The sequence below is a fragment of the Sipha flava genome, unplaced genomic scaffold, assembly GCF_003268045.1.
Source record: "Sipha flava isolate LNK unplaced genomic scaffold, YSA_version1 42_pilon_pilon, whole genome shotgun sequence".
Taxonomy (NCBI): Eukaryota; Metazoa; Arthropoda; class Insecta; order Hemiptera; family Aphididae; genus Sipha; species Sipha flava.
Genome location: NW_020273159.1, coordinates 2,923,483 through 2,942,244, shown reverse-complemented (window position 1 = coordinate 2,942,244; position 18,762 = coordinate 2,923,483). Strand labels below are relative to the sequence as shown.

General features: G+C 26.8%; 2 protein-coding genes, 1 long non-coding RNA gene and 1 pseudogene across 4 annotated transcripts; 2 read left to right on the top strand and 2 right to left on the bottom strand.

The window, feature by feature from the left end:
- The first annotated feature begins 139 nt into the window (after positions 1-139).
- Positions 140-2,474, top strand: LOC112689128 (annotated as a pseudogene).
- Positions 2,475-4,788: 2,314 nt separating this feature from the next.
- On the bottom strand, positions 4,789-7,395 carry LOC112689177. Its single transcript, XR_003149104.1, has 3 exons — positions 7,142-7,395; positions 6,187-6,280; positions 4,789-6,045 (listed from the first exon to the last, which is right to left on the bottom strand). It is a non-coding gene; the product is annotated as an uncharacterized LOC112689177 (long non-coding RNA).
- A 3,782-nt stretch (positions 7,396-11,177) lies between these two features.
- On the top strand, positions 11,178-13,753 carry LOC112689218 (estradiol 17-beta-dehydrogenase 8). The gene is made up of 6 exons (XM_025562805.1): positions 11,178-11,695; positions 11,782-11,898; positions 12,006-12,196; positions 12,282-12,460; positions 12,545-12,672; positions 13,563-13,753. The coding sequence occupies exons 1-6, from the start codon at positions 11,665-11,667 to the stop codon at positions 13,646-13,648; spliced, it is 732 nt and encodes a 243-aa protein (XP_025418590.1). The 5' UTR covers positions 11,178-11,664; the 3' UTR covers positions 13,649-13,753.
- A 162-nt stretch (positions 13,754-13,915) lies between these two features.
- On the bottom strand, positions 13,916-17,550 carry LOC112689217 (peroxisome biogenesis factor 2). 2 transcript variants are annotated; one of them, XM_025562803.1, is made up of 7 exons: positions 16,750-17,550; positions 16,548-16,625; positions 15,389-15,451; positions 15,152-15,319; positions 14,905-15,093; positions 14,197-14,412; positions 13,916-14,112 (listed from the first exon to the last, which is right to left on the bottom strand). In XM_025562803.1, the coding sequence occupies exons 1-7, from the start codon at positions 16,768-16,770 to the stop codon at positions 14,029-14,031; spliced, it is 819 nt and encodes a 272-aa protein (XP_025418588.1). In that variant the 5' UTR covers positions 16,771-17,550; the 3' UTR covers positions 13,916-14,028. The 2 variants fall into 2 exon arrangements, with proteins under 2 accessions (XP_025418588.1, XP_025418589.1); XM_025562804.1 differs by lacking the exon at positions 15,389-15,451 and having other exon boundaries at positions 16,750-17,549.
- Between the last annotated feature and the right edge of the window lie 1,212 nt (positions 17,551-18,762).

Sequence of the window (18,762 nt, the reverse complement as noted above, 5' to 3'; positions counted from 1 at the left end):
TAATCGCAGTTGCGATTAAGAATCGTTTTTTATTCCAAATCAACCACTGCCATACCGTTTACCAGTAACCAACGCGGGTTATAAATATGAGCCACAATCGCTATCGATATTAATCCGTATCAAACAATAATCGTTCCTCAAATGAAAATTAAATGGCGCTCGTGTTAGGGACATAATTTACTTAGGGATGGGATATCGAAAGAAAAGTATCGATTCTCTAATGGTATCAATAGTATCACAACGTCCTGAATTTACTATTCTTGGCGTTAGTTAAGAAGCGTCCATTAAGTTTTCACTGTTGTACAATTTATACGTCATTCGCCGTTCCATTACCACTCTCTGCGATCAGCATCTTCTACGTACCATTTTCAACTTTAAGAAATACCGGTATGTAAGTAAAGACTAGTATTTTTACGCAATATACATTATAATCAATTTGTCTCCACAGCTCCAATCATGGCGGCTACCATTGTGGGTGTCTTTCAGCCCGAAATGCAAAATCTCATCAAGGATTCCAAAATCCTAATAGTTGGTGCTGGAGGCATTGGTTGTGAAGTGCTCAAAAATCTTGTGCTGATGGGTTTTAGCGATCTAGAAGTAATTGATTTGGATACCATTGAGGTCAGCAATCTTAACAGACAGTTCTTGTTCAACAAGCAGTCAATAGGAAAAGCTAAATCTCATGTTGCAAGAGAGAGTGTGTTGAAGTTTAATCCAAATGTTAATATTAAATCTTACTTGGGTAACATTTTGAATAGAGGTTATGATGTGAGTTTTTTTAGTAGATTTAAACTTGTTATAAATGCTTTAGATAATAAAAAAGCACGAGCTCATGTTAACCGCATGTGCCTTTCAGTTGATATTCCTCTCATTGAATCTGGTACAATGGGTTATAGTGGTCAAGTTGAGTTTATTAAAAAAGGAGTAAGTTTGTGTTATGAATGCTTGCCTAAACCTGAACCAAAGTCTTATCCTATGTGTACTATAAGAAACACTCCTAAAGAACCTATTCACTGCATAATTTGGGCTAAATTTTTGTTTAATCAACTGTTTGGAATAAATTACACTTCTGAGGACGTTTCTATGGAAGTGAAAGAAAAAAATGATTTACCTACATTATCAGCTCGAGAGTGGTCTATAAAAAACAATTATGAGCCTACGAAAATGTTCAAAAAAATTTTCATTGATGATATAAAATACTTATTAATTATGAAAAAGTGGGTTTCTGATTATAACGTTAAACTGATTCCTATGAATGAATCACTACTAAAGGAAGATTATGCTGATTATAGTCATGAATCAGATTTAAAAATTTTAGAATTGTCACAATATGTATCCATGTTTAAGGATTCTATTGTAAAGATTAAAAATAAATCGGACCTAACAAATGGAAATAATTTAGATTTGAATAAAGATGATGATGATTTTATGAACTTTATTGTTTCTTGCACTAATCTTCGATCTAATATTTTTGGAATACCATTGAAGAGCCATTTTGACATAAAATCTATGGCCGGCAATATTATTCCAGCCATTGCCACTGCAAATGCAATAATTGCTGGCCAAATTGTAATACATGCATTGAGAGCACTAAGTGAAAATTATGAACGTTGTCAAAGTGTGTTTTTAAGAGCAAAACCTAATCACAAAGGAGCAATTCTGGTTAAAGATAAAAAACTTGAATCACCAAATCCAAAATGTTTTGGATGTTCTGCTCCTGGAGAACTTATTTTGCGTCTTGATACAAAAAATTTTACACTTAGACAATTGAATGATCTAGTTTTTAGAAAAAAATTTAATATGGTTTTACCTCGTATAAAAACAGATAAGATAATAATTATTTCCACAGATGAGGACGATGAGTTGGACACATACTCATTTCCACTTTGTCAAGTTAATATTGTACATGGATCTAAACTTAAAGTTGATGATTTTTTCCGGAACTATTGTATCAGCATTATGATACACCACAAAGAAAAAGTAACTGAGGAACTACCAGACTTTGAAATATTTAGTGATATGGAGGATTTAAGAAAACATGATGAAAAATTAAGTTTAGAACATAATGCAACATCAGTACAAGAAAAAGGTGACTGTATCATGGAGAAATTTGAACTAGACAAAGATAATATTATTGAAATTGACAAAGCATTAGAAAATGAACCAACTGATACAGAAATAATGGAAACGATTGATAGTGAACATGAAGTAAGTGATGCAAAAGAGCCATTGGTGGACAGTGTTGATCAGGATGTAAGTGTTGATGAAGAATTGGAACTTAAAAGAAAATCTAAAAATGATGAAGATACTTTGGAGCTCAAAAAGAGTCGTTTTGATGAATAAATTGTTATTTATTCGTGAACTGAATAATATTTAATATTGTAAACATTACCAATTAAGTAACTGTATCACAAATTTACTTATAATTATTTTCCTGTTTATTATGCAATATTGTACATTTAATTTTCTAATATTCAGACTACAATATTATTATTACTTAAATCAAAATTTATAAATATATTATTAGGTACTAATGTATTTTTTTTTTTATATAGATAAACTTATGAAGAAAAACCAATTTTTTTTTTTACATTTATGAAATTTTTTAGATTTAGCTAAATTTTATGTGGATGAATTTTAATCTGTAATTATTGATATTTAACTAAAATTTCCGATTTTTAAATGTATTTCTTGCATGCAAATAAATTACCAATGCATTTTAATTAGAATTCAACGATACTCATTAGTTATTATAAATTAATCAGGACTCAAACGCGGTTGAATAAATATGACTACCTACTGAGATATTTTAATATAGTTATACTTAACATTTTATAATTCCAAGACAACATTGTTGTATTTTTTTATGTGTTTTATTTTGTAAGCATAAAACTCGATGTAATATAAATTTAAGGTAACACATGAAATTTGAGGCTTTTAAGTTATACATTGATACAACAGTTTGTGCCATTTTAATTATGAAGAGTATGAATTTACTTGTATTATATTTTATGTTTATGAGATTAAAATAAAATAAATAAATTATACATCAATTACCTTATTATATTCCAATAAACATTTGCATTGAACTTGTCAATTATTGAGTCTTATTCTTAAATTATTATATCAATGAAACAATTTTAGGTCGATACTAAATCTTACTTGACATAACAGATGAACCTACAGTATTTTATTAAAAGTAAATATCCAAACAATTATTTCTTATAACTGTTTATTTTCGTCTTAAGCTCTGTATAAAAATGAAAACATTAATAACATTTGTTGTACATATTTAATTGTTAAACAGACGACATTGTAAACCAATTTCATTACAAAAAATATTGCACTCTAGTAATCTAATACCGTTTACTATAAATAAACTAGGGTGTTTTTTCTTCAATTCATAAATTCTTTTTGAGTTTTAGGAAATATACATGTTTGAGAATCGTTTTTGGTCATGGAGGAAGTTTTTTAGAAAAATATAGATTGTTTGGAGCCGATACATAGCAACCTTTCTCTCATCTGCATTACACGTTTGGTTAACGACGAATGCGTAAAGGATTTAAACTGGGTTCATCAGTTAATATATTCATAACAATATATGGATGACACGAGGATATTGGAAGATCTGATTTCATTATACTTAAAGATATTATTCATATGGTAGGAAATTTAAAAAAAGATTTTTTTTTTCTAATTTGCCTATCGTAAACATTACAGCAAATTTTTATTCTGTTTAACTTGTTTTTATTGACACATAGCCTAAACTATTTTTATAATTTGAGAATGATTTAGTGAAATGATATTTTAATTGAGTTTTATAATATTTTAGGTAGGTACATTAAATAGAACTTCAAAATTAACTATATCATATAACAGGCATTGATGAACCGATTCATTATTAGAATCATCTGATTATTATTACAAAATACATTCAAATGGATTTAGTAAGTATTTAAATTTTTTGTTTAATATTTCAACTAATTTTTCTTATGGCTGTTTACATTATATTTTAATTTATTTCATTTCAGTTTTTACTGATGAAGAATTAGATGCTATTTTAGACCGATCTGGTATCAGTGGCGGATTAAAGGGCAGGCTAAAAGTCTTATACAGTGCCGCAACTTGGTATATACTGGTGGGTATGCAAGAAAATATTATTGGGTCCATATTATATGACCATGTACCAACAGGATCAAAATATTGCTTGCAAGTTGAATATACATTAAAATTCAAATGTAGATGACAAATTACACTTTTATATTATGTAGTTAATAATGTACACTGAAGTTCAGTGAATTAACTGTATTTAGGTTGATAAGGAGTAAAGTGAGCTCTTTAAATTGTTTTATTTCTTTCTTGGTCCACTTAAAATGCAATATGTCATCAGCCGCACATCATAACCAAATTAAAAATATAATGGTCAGTAAAATGTATTATTTTTCTTATTTTGTTATGGTTATATTTAGGATTTTTTATTATAATAATTATTATGATTTTAATGCATTCATTAGTTTCAATTTTTTGATAAAATAATATAATACTACTTTGTGAAACACCTTGATGGCTTAAATAATAAATTGATAAAACACTGTCTAAATGATAGTCAATTTTTAGATTTATTATTTATACAATTATACATATATACATATATATATATATATAATTAATAATGATATAGCTCAATGCACAATATTAATATTTAAAAATAAATAACTTATTTTAACTTAAAATTAACATAAATTAAATTATTTTTATATCTACTTTAAAAAGTTTTTTTTTCTTGCTTTTTGATTTGCAAATTTTGTAATAATATGATCAATATTTAATTCATTGGTCCGTGCTTTTTCTATGTTTAAAATGCTTATATTTGAAAGAATTTCTTGAGAAATTGAATTTCGTAAATAATTTTTTATTAATTTTAGTTTAGAAGATGAGCGTTCTGCCGATGCAATTGTAAATTCAAGTTATGATCAGAGCAATGGACATATGAAGCATTCGGAACTATATTGGATATGCGTTTCTGAACACCAGAGAACATACCACTCATAACTGCAGCACCATCGTAGCCTTGTCCTCGACATTTGTTTATGTCTAAATTACATTTATTTAATACATCATAAATTAAATTTACATGATCTTCAACACCGTGTTTTGTCAATTTATAAAATCCTAAAAATGATTCTATGACATCTAATGTATGTTTGTCATAATTAACATATCTAAAAATGAAACTCGCTTGGTCAAGTTTTGTTATATCTTGTGTGCTGTCCATAATAATTGTGAAACACTAAGCATTTCTAATTTCTTCACATAAAATCTTCATTGTTTCTGAAGCTAACAGTTCAATGATTTGATTCTGAATTTTCCAACTTAAATATTTTACTTTAGATTCTTCAGTGTATAAAAGCTTACTTAATAGAGGATCAAATTGTGCTAAAAGCTTCACTGTACATAAAAAGTTACCTTCTGAATTATTATTTACTTTACCTTCATTTCCTCTGAGAGCTATATTACCTGCAGTGAGGAACAATAGTATTTGAATAAGTCTTGTTAAGACATCCCTCCAGAATTGAGCTTCTGCACACATTGCTGTTCTAATTTTTTTTCTGTTGTATTATTCTTTGCCCACAGTAATCATAATTTCATTTCCTCTACGTGTTGTAAAGATATTTCGTGTTCAATAGCTTTTTGGGTTAAATGTTGCCAATCATTTATGCCATTAATCCAGTTAGTCTTAAACATATTGCCTCTTCTAACAGCAAACAACCAACAAGTTTAACAATATGTTTTTTGTAAAACAACACAATAACATAGCCAAATTCAGGGTATTTTACTACCCATTTTAGTTATGACATAATAGAAGTTACTAGAAAAATGTCGTTGATTACTTTTTCCATCAGTATACATTGTGTTTGAGCACAACACAAAATCATTTGAAGGCTTGCATAGACCATACAAAATAATGTTTTTTTAAACTGAAAATAGTTAATGTCTCTGGAAAATGCCCTCGATCTGTTGGAAATTCTAAATTCAAATCCAATCCTGTGAAAATATTTGTTTATAAATTAGAACAAATGAATTTAATAAAAATTCTTAATACACATTGATAAGTAAAAAACATTATTTAAACATTCTATTGTTCAATAAAATAAATAAATAGCAGTAAATAATAATTTTATATACCATCATCCAAATCCACTTCATTTGACAACATTTCATTCCAATCCACATCCCCAGCTGAACTTTCAAGTAGTAATGAAGTACTGATTTCAAGCTCCTACACCAAAATATATTAATATTAATATTTTAGTTACGCAACATTAAAATTTAATTATGTAAAAAAATTATAAGGACCTAAGTTACCTAAGTTCAAAAATATTAAGTTTGATAACTTTTAAATTCAGTAATTTAATAGTATTTTATAATTTTAGGTAAATAAAAGGAACTTAAATTAGATTATTTTTTATTATTTAAATGTAAGTTATTTTTATTAGTTTTATTAACATTATTTTTTTTTTACTTTTTTTTTTTACATTTTGTCAAATTTGTAACAAGTACATTCGGACCAATTGTTGCAATACTACCATGAACATTATTATCCAAGTTCATTTTTACCTAATTTATACAAATAAATTACAATTAATGTATTAATTCTAATCTTGCAGTAAAAACAATTTATAATTTGCCCAATAATTTAGAATAATTGTTAAATTGTATAGGACAGACGGGTAGAGTTTAATTTTTAGCAAAAGATTCTTATAATATAAAATTAAATAAAAAATTATTCAAAAATATTATAAAACAATAGGTAAATAATTTTATAATACCTATAGGTTAGTACTAACAAAAAAGTAATAAAATATGTTCCAAGATCTAAAACATTAATAATGTAGTAGGTACCAAATTTAAATTTAAATGCAACTAAAATTAACTAGATACTAGGTACCTACCTATATTAAAAGTAAAAAGAAGTTAAAAAATTAAATTTAAGTATTATTTATTTATTAGATATATAAAAGTTAAAAAAGTTAAAAAAGATAAAAAATTAAATGTATGTATTATTTATCAATTAGATATATAAAAGTTATTAAACAGATCACAGATATTAATGAATTAATGTTTTATACATAAAACATACTTAATAATACAGAAGTCCGTTCAGTAAAAATATGTAGGTGGTAGCTACTTCAACATCATCAATGTTTTTTACGAAGGACCATAGTTTTTTTGCTTTGGATGAGTTCCTGCTTTTACAAGTAATTCTTTTTCTTTCAATTGCTGTTTTTTAGAGCCACTTTTAACTTTCGAGCTCATTGTTCATAGATTTTTTAAACAAAAATTAATAAAAACACGGTAATCGATGGTAAATACTAAATTATTATTCTTTATTTATTATTAAATATTAAACATTATTATAATTTTAACATATTATATCAGTGTTCACAGTATACGCAATGTAGCTGCTACAATATACATTCTACCAAGACAGATCGGCGGGTTAAATTATGTGATTAAATTATAGGAAATTGGGAATTATTAATAATGTAAAACTATAAATATCATAAACCTATATAATATATAATAATAATAATAGGTACGTATATAAGACGTGCCGTGGCGGCTTGGAGAGTCTTGGCAAATGAAAATGCGGGTTGCACTGTGCGATAAACATACCTAGTCACTAGAAATACATTATGGTAAACAAAAACCTTCTATTTTTAGATTATAAGTATATAATTTAATTCTTATTAATATCTGCATTATTGAATTATTATTTTCATTCCGATAAGACATAATATAGTATATCATTGTAAATTGTATCAATAATAATTTAGAAAAAATAACGTTCCAAATCGTTAGGCCTATAGGGCATCGATTATTACTCTATGGTTCGGCCACCGGACTATTGTTATGATTTAACGGGGACCCGGGGGTTTTGAGCACCCCTTGCACCACCAGTAGTTGCGGCATTGGGCTTATAGCCAAGGACGGATTTTTTTTTTATAGAATTAAGTGTTATTATTGACTTATTAGGTATATTCATATTAATATATTTTTTTATATTTGTCATATTAACAGGAATAAAAATAATTTTAAAAATTATAATAATATATTAATATGTACAATGTATGATACGTACCTATAGGCTATAGTAAGAATATTACAATTATTATTACAATTTAAAAATATTTCATTTGTAATAAAATAATTACAGTTAGTTACTAGTTATTATTAATAACTAGGGAACGGATTTATATGTAATAAAAATACAGAAATATGTACATATGTATGTAAGTATAATTTATAAAATATGTGCTAAAAACATCCAAATATGTAAGAAAAAAATTGAATTGAAAAAAAAAAAATTATAATTATTAAACTATCAAAATGATTTGTTGCATTGAATTATTACAATATCTTTTAAATTATTAAATATTATATGTCGCCTATTAGATCTTAATATATTTTTAAAACGGCTAAATGATCGTTCCGCATCAACCTACATCGGTTGATTAAAGCATATTTGAAGCGCATAATATCAGAAGGCGATAATTCTAAATTTTTAGAATGGTGTCTACCACTGATTATGTCATTGATTAATTTAAAATCAATATCGCCTGGAATTTTTTTTTGTAACAGCATTAATTTTCTATTTTACAAAATCTCCTGTTGGTCCGTTTAAGAGATTTCATTTTTCAATCGTTGATTCGACAATTTGCATACTATCATTTAAGGACATATTTTTTTTCTAATTTTGTAAATGTATGTGCAATAAAACTAAAATTCACTGAAATGAAAATTAAATTAGTTTTCAATGTTTCATTTTGCATAATATTTTAAGCTTTTCTTATAGCGATAGAAGTTACTAGATCTAAATTAGAAATAATTTCTTGTATTTTCATACGAAGAAGACGTGAAATGATAAAATATGTTTAAAAATATTTACAAATTAGTCAAATATGTAAAAATATGTAATTATACCAAAATATGTAAAAATATGTAAAATAAAAGTAGTATCATATTAATAGGAATGATTTAAATCATGAACGTTTCTTATCGAATCTTAAATATCTCGTTTTAATAAAAATATGTATTTACATATAAATCCGTTCTCTATTAATAACTTATTAGTACCTATGTACTTAATGGAACATCCGACTATCCGATTATAAGTATTTTCATATCTGGCTATTTATATTTCCGTTATGTGACTGTATAAGTATTGTTTAATTATACTAGTAATAATGGTATCTGAAGTAAAATAATAGACATGAAACATTTTACTGCATACGCCATTATACATGTATACATAAGTATATTTAATTTTAACGATTGAGTATAAGAGTCTTAACAATTTATACTTAAAAAGTAATTGGTGAAACTCGAAATGGTTCAAAATTACTATTACTTACTTTGCCTAAAAGTTTACATGCTAGACAATTATAGAAATAAAAACTAATTAATCGTCTCTAAAATATTGAATTCAAATCGAAATGGTAAAGTTCAATACCGTTTATTTGAATAAATGGCGTATTTGAGGGGAGGGGGCATTTGCCCCCATGGCTTGTATTTTTTTGAATATAATACATTGATTTATTTAAAAAATGTAATGTATAAATAATTAGGAATACAAATTATTAGTCTATCATTAAAATGTGATAATAAATTCAATAATATATCAATTTGGTCATGGGTATCAATTTTTGTTTATCTTCTTATATCATAACATTTTTGGTTGTGGAACAAATAATGGTATTATCTTCCACGGATAATATGGTTATAAGCATTTATAACAATAACCCACAGATTTCTATACTAGTTTAGTGTAGAAGTCTGTGCAATAACCGAAGTTTTTATCAGATAATATAAAGTAATTTAAAGTAAAAATATTTTTACCTCATATTTACTAATTAGTCATTTTTTTGTGCATTTATGCATATTGTATATTTTTGTATTTATTAGAGCTATATAAGTTCTTAATTATTTTACTCCCCTATTTTTTTTTTTTTTTACAACGAAATATCTGGTACTTTTTGTTGTGCATAGGTATTTAGTCATTTTTTATGTACAAATGCAGGCATATTTGTTTATTTTATTGAGCTAGAAGTCTCTAACCTAAATAATAATCACAATAATTGACAATATTTGTTTCCATATTCTTTAACTTGCAAATATTGGCAAAAAATATATTTTTATAAATTGAAAACATATTTAAGCTCAAGAATAGGCCAGCATAGACTAACAGGTTTGGTTTTGCTGCATGTGCATAAAAATATTATTGTATCCGTTGATGAAACAATCAACAAATTTGCCAAAATGAAAAAAAGAAATTTGGAATTTGTTAATTGACTACTTACCAACCTTATGTTTTCTACTGAGATATTTGTTAAATTAAGTTACCTATCTTAATTGTTTTTTAAATTATTTAAAAAATAATTAATAGTTACTATTACTACTATGATTATTTGTTGTTTTTTTATACAGGATTCTGACTGAAGGTACAACTTTAATATAAGAACTATTTGTGTTGTTATTATTATTACTTATTTTATATGCAGTAGGTTTTAAATATATTTATTAAATAAATATTTAATTCAATTTCAAATTATTTTTAAGTTTGTATTGAAAAAAAATTAGTGTCCCCCCCCCCGTGGCCACATCACGAATACGCCCTTGTCATCATCATACAGTTGTTGTAAATTTCTGTTGTAAAAAATTCATCAACACTGACATACTACCTTATCAAAACAGTCGTTACGCCGATTAAGTTGTTTATCATGGTTTGTACCTAATCGTACTTCTTATCATGAAAAATATATCTATAAATACATTGGCTAATGTAATATTGTGTTAAGTTATTATTGCTTGTGGGATTATTTTCTAAATATTATTACTATAAATTTACACATACACATCATACATATTCTTTACAAAGGTTTATTATAATAGGTAGATACTATAATTTGTAATCAATTTTTATTTGGTAAGTAGTAAAATGTTATAAAAAAATACATTATTTAATTAACAATAATAAATAATATTAAAAAAGCAGTATAAATTATACATAGTTTATACATTATAGGTATATTATATAATCTATTAACTTTGTATATTGAAGAAAATGAGAAATTAAAATACACTACCTATGTACTATTTACTATTAAACCATTGAGTATGTAGAAATTTCAATGGGGAGGGTCCGCACCCGAAAACCCTCCTTTGGGTACGTCCCTGTAATGAACTGTAAATTATTTTTTAGTTTTTGTTGAAGAAAAATTAGTTCCCCCCCCATGGCCTCAACTTAAAATACGCCCTTGATTTGAATATTCACGGTTGAACAAATCGTAAAATCGAGCTGAACGCAGTTTAACGTACATCTATTCGTTACAATTGTTGTGCATAGCTGTCGTTACCGCACCAGCTGATCGCATCACGACAGTCACCGTGTGCGTGAGTTCTGACACCGGTTTGAACTTGAAAACGTTGCGACAGTATTTCACCTTCATTCGTTAGTAACGAACTAGGTATAACCTATCCGTCCAGCTCAACGGTCGAACCGTTTCGAAGCGCTCGTAAAGTCATTTGAAAACAATCAACTTTGTCATTGATCGGCGCGTGTACGCAAACGTTTCCAATCGACAGCTGTTACAGTGTGTGGTTATGTTGCCGGGAAAATTAGCTTTCGTGACGGGTAAGCATCTGGACCGTGGACAGTGATAATATTTCGAAAATAAAACGTCGAAACTTGTATATTGATTTATTATGTGATTGTCGCAGGCGCCGGCGGTGGTATTGGTCGTGCGATCTGCCGTTTGATGGCCCGTGAAGGCGCTACGATAGTGGCGGCGGACGTGGACATCAAAAACGTACAGTCAACGGTCGCGGAACTCGCAGGTGAGTAGTACTATCTTACTTATCGGTCGTGTCCGAGTTAATGTGAACGTTATAATAAACGAACACGTGCGCCGGTTGGTTCGATCATTCTTTGTGCTTGGTTTCAGGGGACGGCCACAAGAGCTATTGTCTGGACGTGTCCGACGCCGAATCCGTAGGCACCGTGATGCAACAGGTGTTCGCGGACTATAACGGCCCACCAACGGTGGTGGTCAACGCCGCCGGAATCACGAGGGACAACTTCCTATTGAAGATGTCCATGCAGGATTTCCAGAGCGTGTTCGACGTCAATGTCAAGGTACTGTTTCAGCAATTACGCGCATTGTTATTAATTTGTTATCCATTAATGTTGCAACGTTCGGATTGTATGGTTTGATTGAAAGGGAACTTTTTTAGTCACGCAGACCATTTGTAAAGAGTTGGTGAACAAGAACTTGCCGGGTTCTATTGTTAACATTGGGAGTATCGTTGCCCAACGTGGCAATATAGGACAGTGCAATTATTCTGCTAGCAAGGCAGCCGTCGAAGTGTTCAGCAAAACAGTGGCATTGGAAATGGCCCGGTTCGTTGTACACCTATATTCGTACACTAGTTGCGATTGATGTCTTGTGGTTCCATTACAAATATAATATTTATTTGTTAATAGATACAACATAAGGTGTAATACTGTACTACCTGGATTTACCATTACACCCATGACTGATATCGTACCTGACAAAGTAAAAGATCACTTTAAGTCAGCTATACCTTTGAATAGATTTGCTGACTCCGCAGGTAATTGTTATTGAATTATAGATTTAAATTTGTAATTGTAAAGTCAATGATATTGATTAGTTGAAAACATTGTGGTACCATTACTAAAATTGTTATTTGCATATCTTTTAACCATTGTTAATTCAATTAATAATTATATTTTTTAAATGTGTATAGAACCTAAAGGTATCAATTAGGCAACATATTATATTCATAGAATTCATAGTTAATATTTGCATGTTAAGTTAATTAAAATTATATGTACATAAAATTATATAGGTAGGTAATATTCATGTAAATTAGAAGTCATCCAATATGATATAAAAAATTCATTGTTTTTTAATTGCAATTATTTTATTTTAATTTCTGTCATTAATCATAGGTATTATTTATAAATTATAAAATTCAAAATATTATTTTGTAATTACGTTTACTTGTAATTTTAATTTAATTATATTGTTAAATTATATAGGATAATAAACTAATGTTAATAAATTTATTTTAAATGATTCATCTATTTATAAAAATGTATACACTACATATACTTATAATAGGATTGCTTTTGTCATTAACTTAATTATAACATATATGAAATTTAAATTAATCTGATTATTATTCATTTCAAAACATTTAAGCAATTATTTATTAAAAAAATACATACATTTTTACCTCGGGATAAATACGATTTATTTTTAAAAAAAATATGTTATTAAATATGTGATCTACAAATGATTAAATTTTTTTCCTCTTTAAAAAATACTTTTGTTATTCCTAATGGAATTTATAATTTAAGATTCAAACGTATTATTTGGTAACTTATGAATATTAATTATTTTAATTAATATTTCAAACATTAATTTAATGGAAATTATTTTTATTAATTTATTTAATTGTTTTTGTGATTTTTGTAGAAATTGCCGAAACCGTAATATTTTTGGCTTCCGAAAAGAGTTCATACATTACTGGAACATCGATCGCTGTTAGTGGTGGATATTAAGCCTGTGAATTCTATCTGCTATTATTCAGTTAGCTAAAACAAAACATTGTGTTATTGTTCATAATAAAAATGCTAAAATAAATATTATAATAATCTAAAAAAATATATAGAATTTTGTTAAAAGTTTTTTTTTTTAGATATAATGTAATATAATAATGTACATCCTGTTTCTTAAGGATTTGATTATAAATTAAATTCTTTTATTGTGTGATGTTTTATATTTAGCATGTATATAACAAAAAAAAAATTAATTATAAATACAATATGTATATATATATATATTTATATTAGCACAAATCCATTTTATAAAATCTTAAATAATAAAATAATAACAATAACAAGAAGTATTTAGCCCAAAACAGCATCCATTTTTCATCAATTTAATTGAGTATCACAGGTATTATTTTTTTTTCAAAATGATCACACTCGGGACATTCAAATTGTTCGTCCACCATTCTCATTGACTAAAAAAAAAATTAATAATTAGCAAAAAACTTTATTTTCAATATTATTTTATAAATAAAAATTATTGATATTTATTTTCTTACACTTATACAGTAGAAGCAAAAAACATGAGAACATTTAATATGATGAGGTAACACAGGTTTATCGTGACAAATTGAGCAAACAATTCTGGCACTCATTAATGGAATTTTATCAACCCATTTTTTGTCTTCATGTTTGGATTTTGAATTTATTAGTCTGTTAATTTTATGTTTAACCGATTGATAATTTATCAGGGGTAAAGAGAACATCAAAAGCTCCTAAAAATGAAAATATAATACATGCAATTATACACAGATAAAGTAATAAATAAAAATTAAATATATAAATAGCATGAATCATCAGATGAAGTTTTAATACTAGTTACACAAACAATATAGTAATAATAATTAATATTTTATTATAATATGAGTGTATAATACATTTATACATGTAAAGTTATTGGGCTAACCTAAAATAAAATAAACAAGTGTCAATAGGTTAAAATATTTAACCTTGGGTTTATTATCCATTAAATATAGAAACATGAAATTAGTGGTTTTATAGTTAGAAATCAATTTTTGTAAAATTATTTGTTACAAATATTATAAATTTAACCAACTAAGTGCACTTTATATTTTTTTAAATAAATACTAATTCAAAGTATTATATAATATCAATAAATATAAACAACAACATTTGAGTTTAGTGTAAAGTAATTTATGTATTATTAAATATAATTTTTAGAAAAATAATGTGAAAATAATACATACAGAAAATCCATGCCAAAGCAGTTCTCTTGTCATAAAGGTATACTCAATATTTCTTTTGCGTGTTGATTCTTGAGATAAACTTAAAAATCTTTGAAGCAATGTTGGATATTTTCCATTATGCAGAAATAACAGGAAATTCATGAAGGAAGCCGTTTTCAAAATATTTACAATCAATTGTAAATCATTAATCTAAAATAATGATGATTAAAAATGTATGTTCAAATATTTATATTACTAAATGCTTTACATTGTTTATAAAATTTTTTGATGGTCTTTCTGATTTTGATTGAACGTAGTTGGCTACAACCATAAAAAATTGAAACAGAGCTATTTTTGTGTCAGTTAGTTGATCTGGTTTAAACCTAATACCAAGCAGTTGTTGACCAAATGTAGCTTTCATTTTTGCTACTGAATACTAAAATAATTAAGATACAATATCAATAATTAAAATTTGTTCTACTGATATATTAAATTATTAACTTACATAAGTCAAAACAATTTGTAAGATTGCATTTATTTCAGATTCAAAATTATTTAAAATCCATGACTAAAATACAATAAAATCTGATTACCATTTAAATTAAAATTAGTTATAGAAATATTTTCATATTTTTCATTCAAATCTCTTTGTCACCCTGTCACTTTTTTATATAATACATAAATTAAATACACTAGGTAAATACTATATTAAATATTATGTAATTATAATAAATTCCAATTAATAACAGTTATATAAATGAATAATATTAATACTATAATAACTGACTAATATGAGAGGCCAAATTCTATTCTACCATATAATCAAATCAGCTTCAAATAGAAGTTCCTATTAATCTGTACTGTATTCCAAATTTTGGTCTAGAAAATATATTTTTATTTACCATTTTACTATATTATAGATGAAACAATAATTTCTTAGATAAAAGCTCTACAAAAATTAATCATAACTACCAATTAGCCTTAAAACTCATCAATAATTGGTAACATAATTATTTTCAGATCAATTGAGAACACTAATAATAGAACATTCATTTAAAATTACTTAAGTATCTACAGCAGAATATTAATTTTTGTTCAACTATCCACCTATTATTAAATGGCATTTATTAATGTTACTAAATTTATATTATAAAAGGGCTAAAATTAAATTGTAAAAATAAAATGAATCAATATCATATTTTGTTTAAAATCCTCAACTTCAATTAATTTATTTAAAAACTTCAAACAGAAATAATTAAATATATATTACTGTAGTTAAAATCATTTTAAAAATGTAGTATTATATAACTAACAAAGTTAATACATAATGTACGTAAAATCATAAGAAATATATAAAAAAAATTTAAATTGATTAAATAATATTAAAATCAAGATAATTTGAATAAATTATAAACTTAAATCTTATAAGAACATATAATAATAGTAAGTTTATAAAATATTGTGTGAATTTTAAGTACTGTATGATGAAAATGAATAAAATTACAAATCCATAATGTTAGAATTAATAATAATTAAATAAATACTTTTTCTGAAACTACTAAATTTATAAAAATGGTTATTAGTATTTGATGCCCTGGATACTAATTACAATATTTATTATTTACTAACATAATCAATCAACTTAAAATAAAGATAACACTTACTGGTAAAAATTTAAAAACCTTCAAGGTTTGGTTGATAAATATTTTAGTGATGTGTTCATCAAGAACATGGGCATCGAGCTAAAAATATAAATTTTATATTTTATAACAAACAAAAAGGTATACTAATGTGTACTAATATGTAAGAAAGATAAAGCACATCGATATTTTAATTTAAAGAATTGACATTTAATGTTTAACTTACTAAAGTAACGCGAGATACCATTTTGACTATTATTTTAAAAAACAATTAAGCAGTCTCAAGAGCACCGGCATCCCGTTAATTTTCAGCTGGAGAGCACGTAAACAAATTAATAATTTAATATAATTTTTAAATACACTTTTCGCTTTTTGAACATTTTGATAACGTCACGAAATCACTAAATATGTTGATACTAAATGATAACAGATTAAATCACAAATGTATAATATAATATAATAAAAGTTTTGAGCAAACTTTATAACGTTTGTAAAATTGAATTCCTAAATTCCTAATGCCATTTCTTACAATAGCCCATGCTCAAGAGTTTTGAGAACTCCAAAATGGATATTTAACACCAGTACCGTGTTAAAGGGGGCAATTACCCTCGGGCGCCGTAGTTTCTTAAAAGTAAGGGGTCACCCTTATCTGCACTTAATATACTACCTATGCCCAGTGGTCTCGTAGAAAAAATTTTGCCCCGGGGCCCTGAAATGTTTGACATGGCTCTGTTTGACACTGTTGAGACACACGGATAAAACAGCAATGTGGCATTTAAATTTTTTTAGTTTATTTTTACTAATTGATTGGTTCCGTCGAATAAGGGCCTATGTCGGATTTTGTCAAAATTTTTTTTTCTTGGAATAATGTCCTATATCATATGTAGAATGCGTATTTATGGTTTTTTAGTACTAAAAGAAGCCACGAGAATCGCCTATATATACAGAAATGACAGAATTTTCAGTAGTAAAAGGGCTTATGTCATATAGACGCGGGGTCATTTTTTTGTTATCATTCGTACCTAATTATTTAATTTAATTATATTATAACCAAAATACGTTATATGATATAATATCTACAATTATTCAAAATAGATCATGTCGGGGCTAGAAAAAATTTGTTAGAAGAAATTGTCGAATATTGAATACATTATTTTTAAATATATAATATTTTTGTGTCATTATACTGTTGTTGCTGGATACACCTTGTCATCAGAGAATAAAAATAACTATCAGATAAGAAACTATTCCGTCGTAGTTTACTTTGGAACATCGAGATAGAACAATACAATAATATTGTTTATCTGTCTCAATGCTATAGGAATCATTTTAGATAATATACTAAATATGGATATATGAGTAGTATCATTGATTATAGAATAGTCTATTATAGCCTATTCTATAATCAATGGTAGTATATATCAGGGGCGGCCAAACGGTCGATCGCGGATGATTTCTGAGTCGATCATGTTAGAATTTATTTTTAGGCCACGTGTACGAAAATTAATCGTGGTGATTATGAACAAACTGTCGATAAGTTTTATATTTTATTCTGGTTTATAAAAAAATTTTCCAAGAAAGTCGATCTTCAAAGGTGTAGTATATTTTTAGTAGATCGTGGTCGAAATAAGTTTGGCCACCTCTGGTATATATCATATACAAGTGCGGCATAATGGACTCCCACATTTCCGAGAATTAAAAAAAAAAACACAATATAGAAAAAAAATTTATATTTTTAAAAACTATATTATGTATGGTTTTTTTTTTATTATTTTTTAAAAAATATATTATCTAAATAATTGTCTTGGCGAGCAATACACATACGGAGTCGTTCTCGAAAGTTTTCTATCACTCTACCAACATATCGAGTGGAATCGTAGAGATTTCTTGATGGATAACCTCTTTTAGTTTTTCAATGGTTCTAGATTGATGTTTGAAAACTTCATATTTGAGATATCCCCATGAGAAATAGTCACATAGGCTCACATCAGGGTAGCGAGGAGGTAATGTTTTCCTTTAAGGATATCAGGCGACCAGGAAACATTTTTTTACAAAACAGCACGAGAACAACGGGTTGTAGCCCTATTCTGTTGAAACCAGAAGACATCAATATTTTCGTACTCTTCAATTTTCGGACGTAAAAAGTTCTCCAACATCTCGCAGTACCGGTTGGAAGTCACAGTAACTGACACCACCTTTTTAAAAAATTAATCGATGTTCTTACGTCTATTCAACGCTT

Excerpts from the sequence above, each read along its gene's own strand:
- LOC112689218 (XM_025562805.1), top strand. The coding sequence starts at position 11,665 with ATGTTGCCGGGAAAATTAGCTTTCGTGACGG. Across the intron at positions 11,696-11,781 it reads AAAATTAGCTTTCGTGACGG|GCGCCGGCGGTGGTATTGGT; the intron begins GTAAGCATCTGG and ends TGATTGTCGCAG. Across the intron at positions 11,899-12,005 it reads AACGGTCGCGGAACTCGCAG|GGGACGGCCACAAGAGCTAT; the intron begins GTGAGTAGTACT and ends GCTTGGTTTCAG.
- LOC112689217 (XM_025562803.1), bottom strand. The coding sequence starts at position 16,770 with ATGGTATCTCGCGTTACTTTA. Across the intron at positions 15,094-15,151 it reads CAAAAAATTTTATAAACAAT|ATTAATGATTTACAATTGAT; the intron begins GTAAAGCATTTA and ends TCATTATTTTAG. Across the intron at positions 14,113-14,196 it reads TTTGCTTCTACTGTATAAGT|TCAATGAGAATGGTGGACGA; the intron begins GTAAGAAAATAA and ends TTTTTTTTTTAG.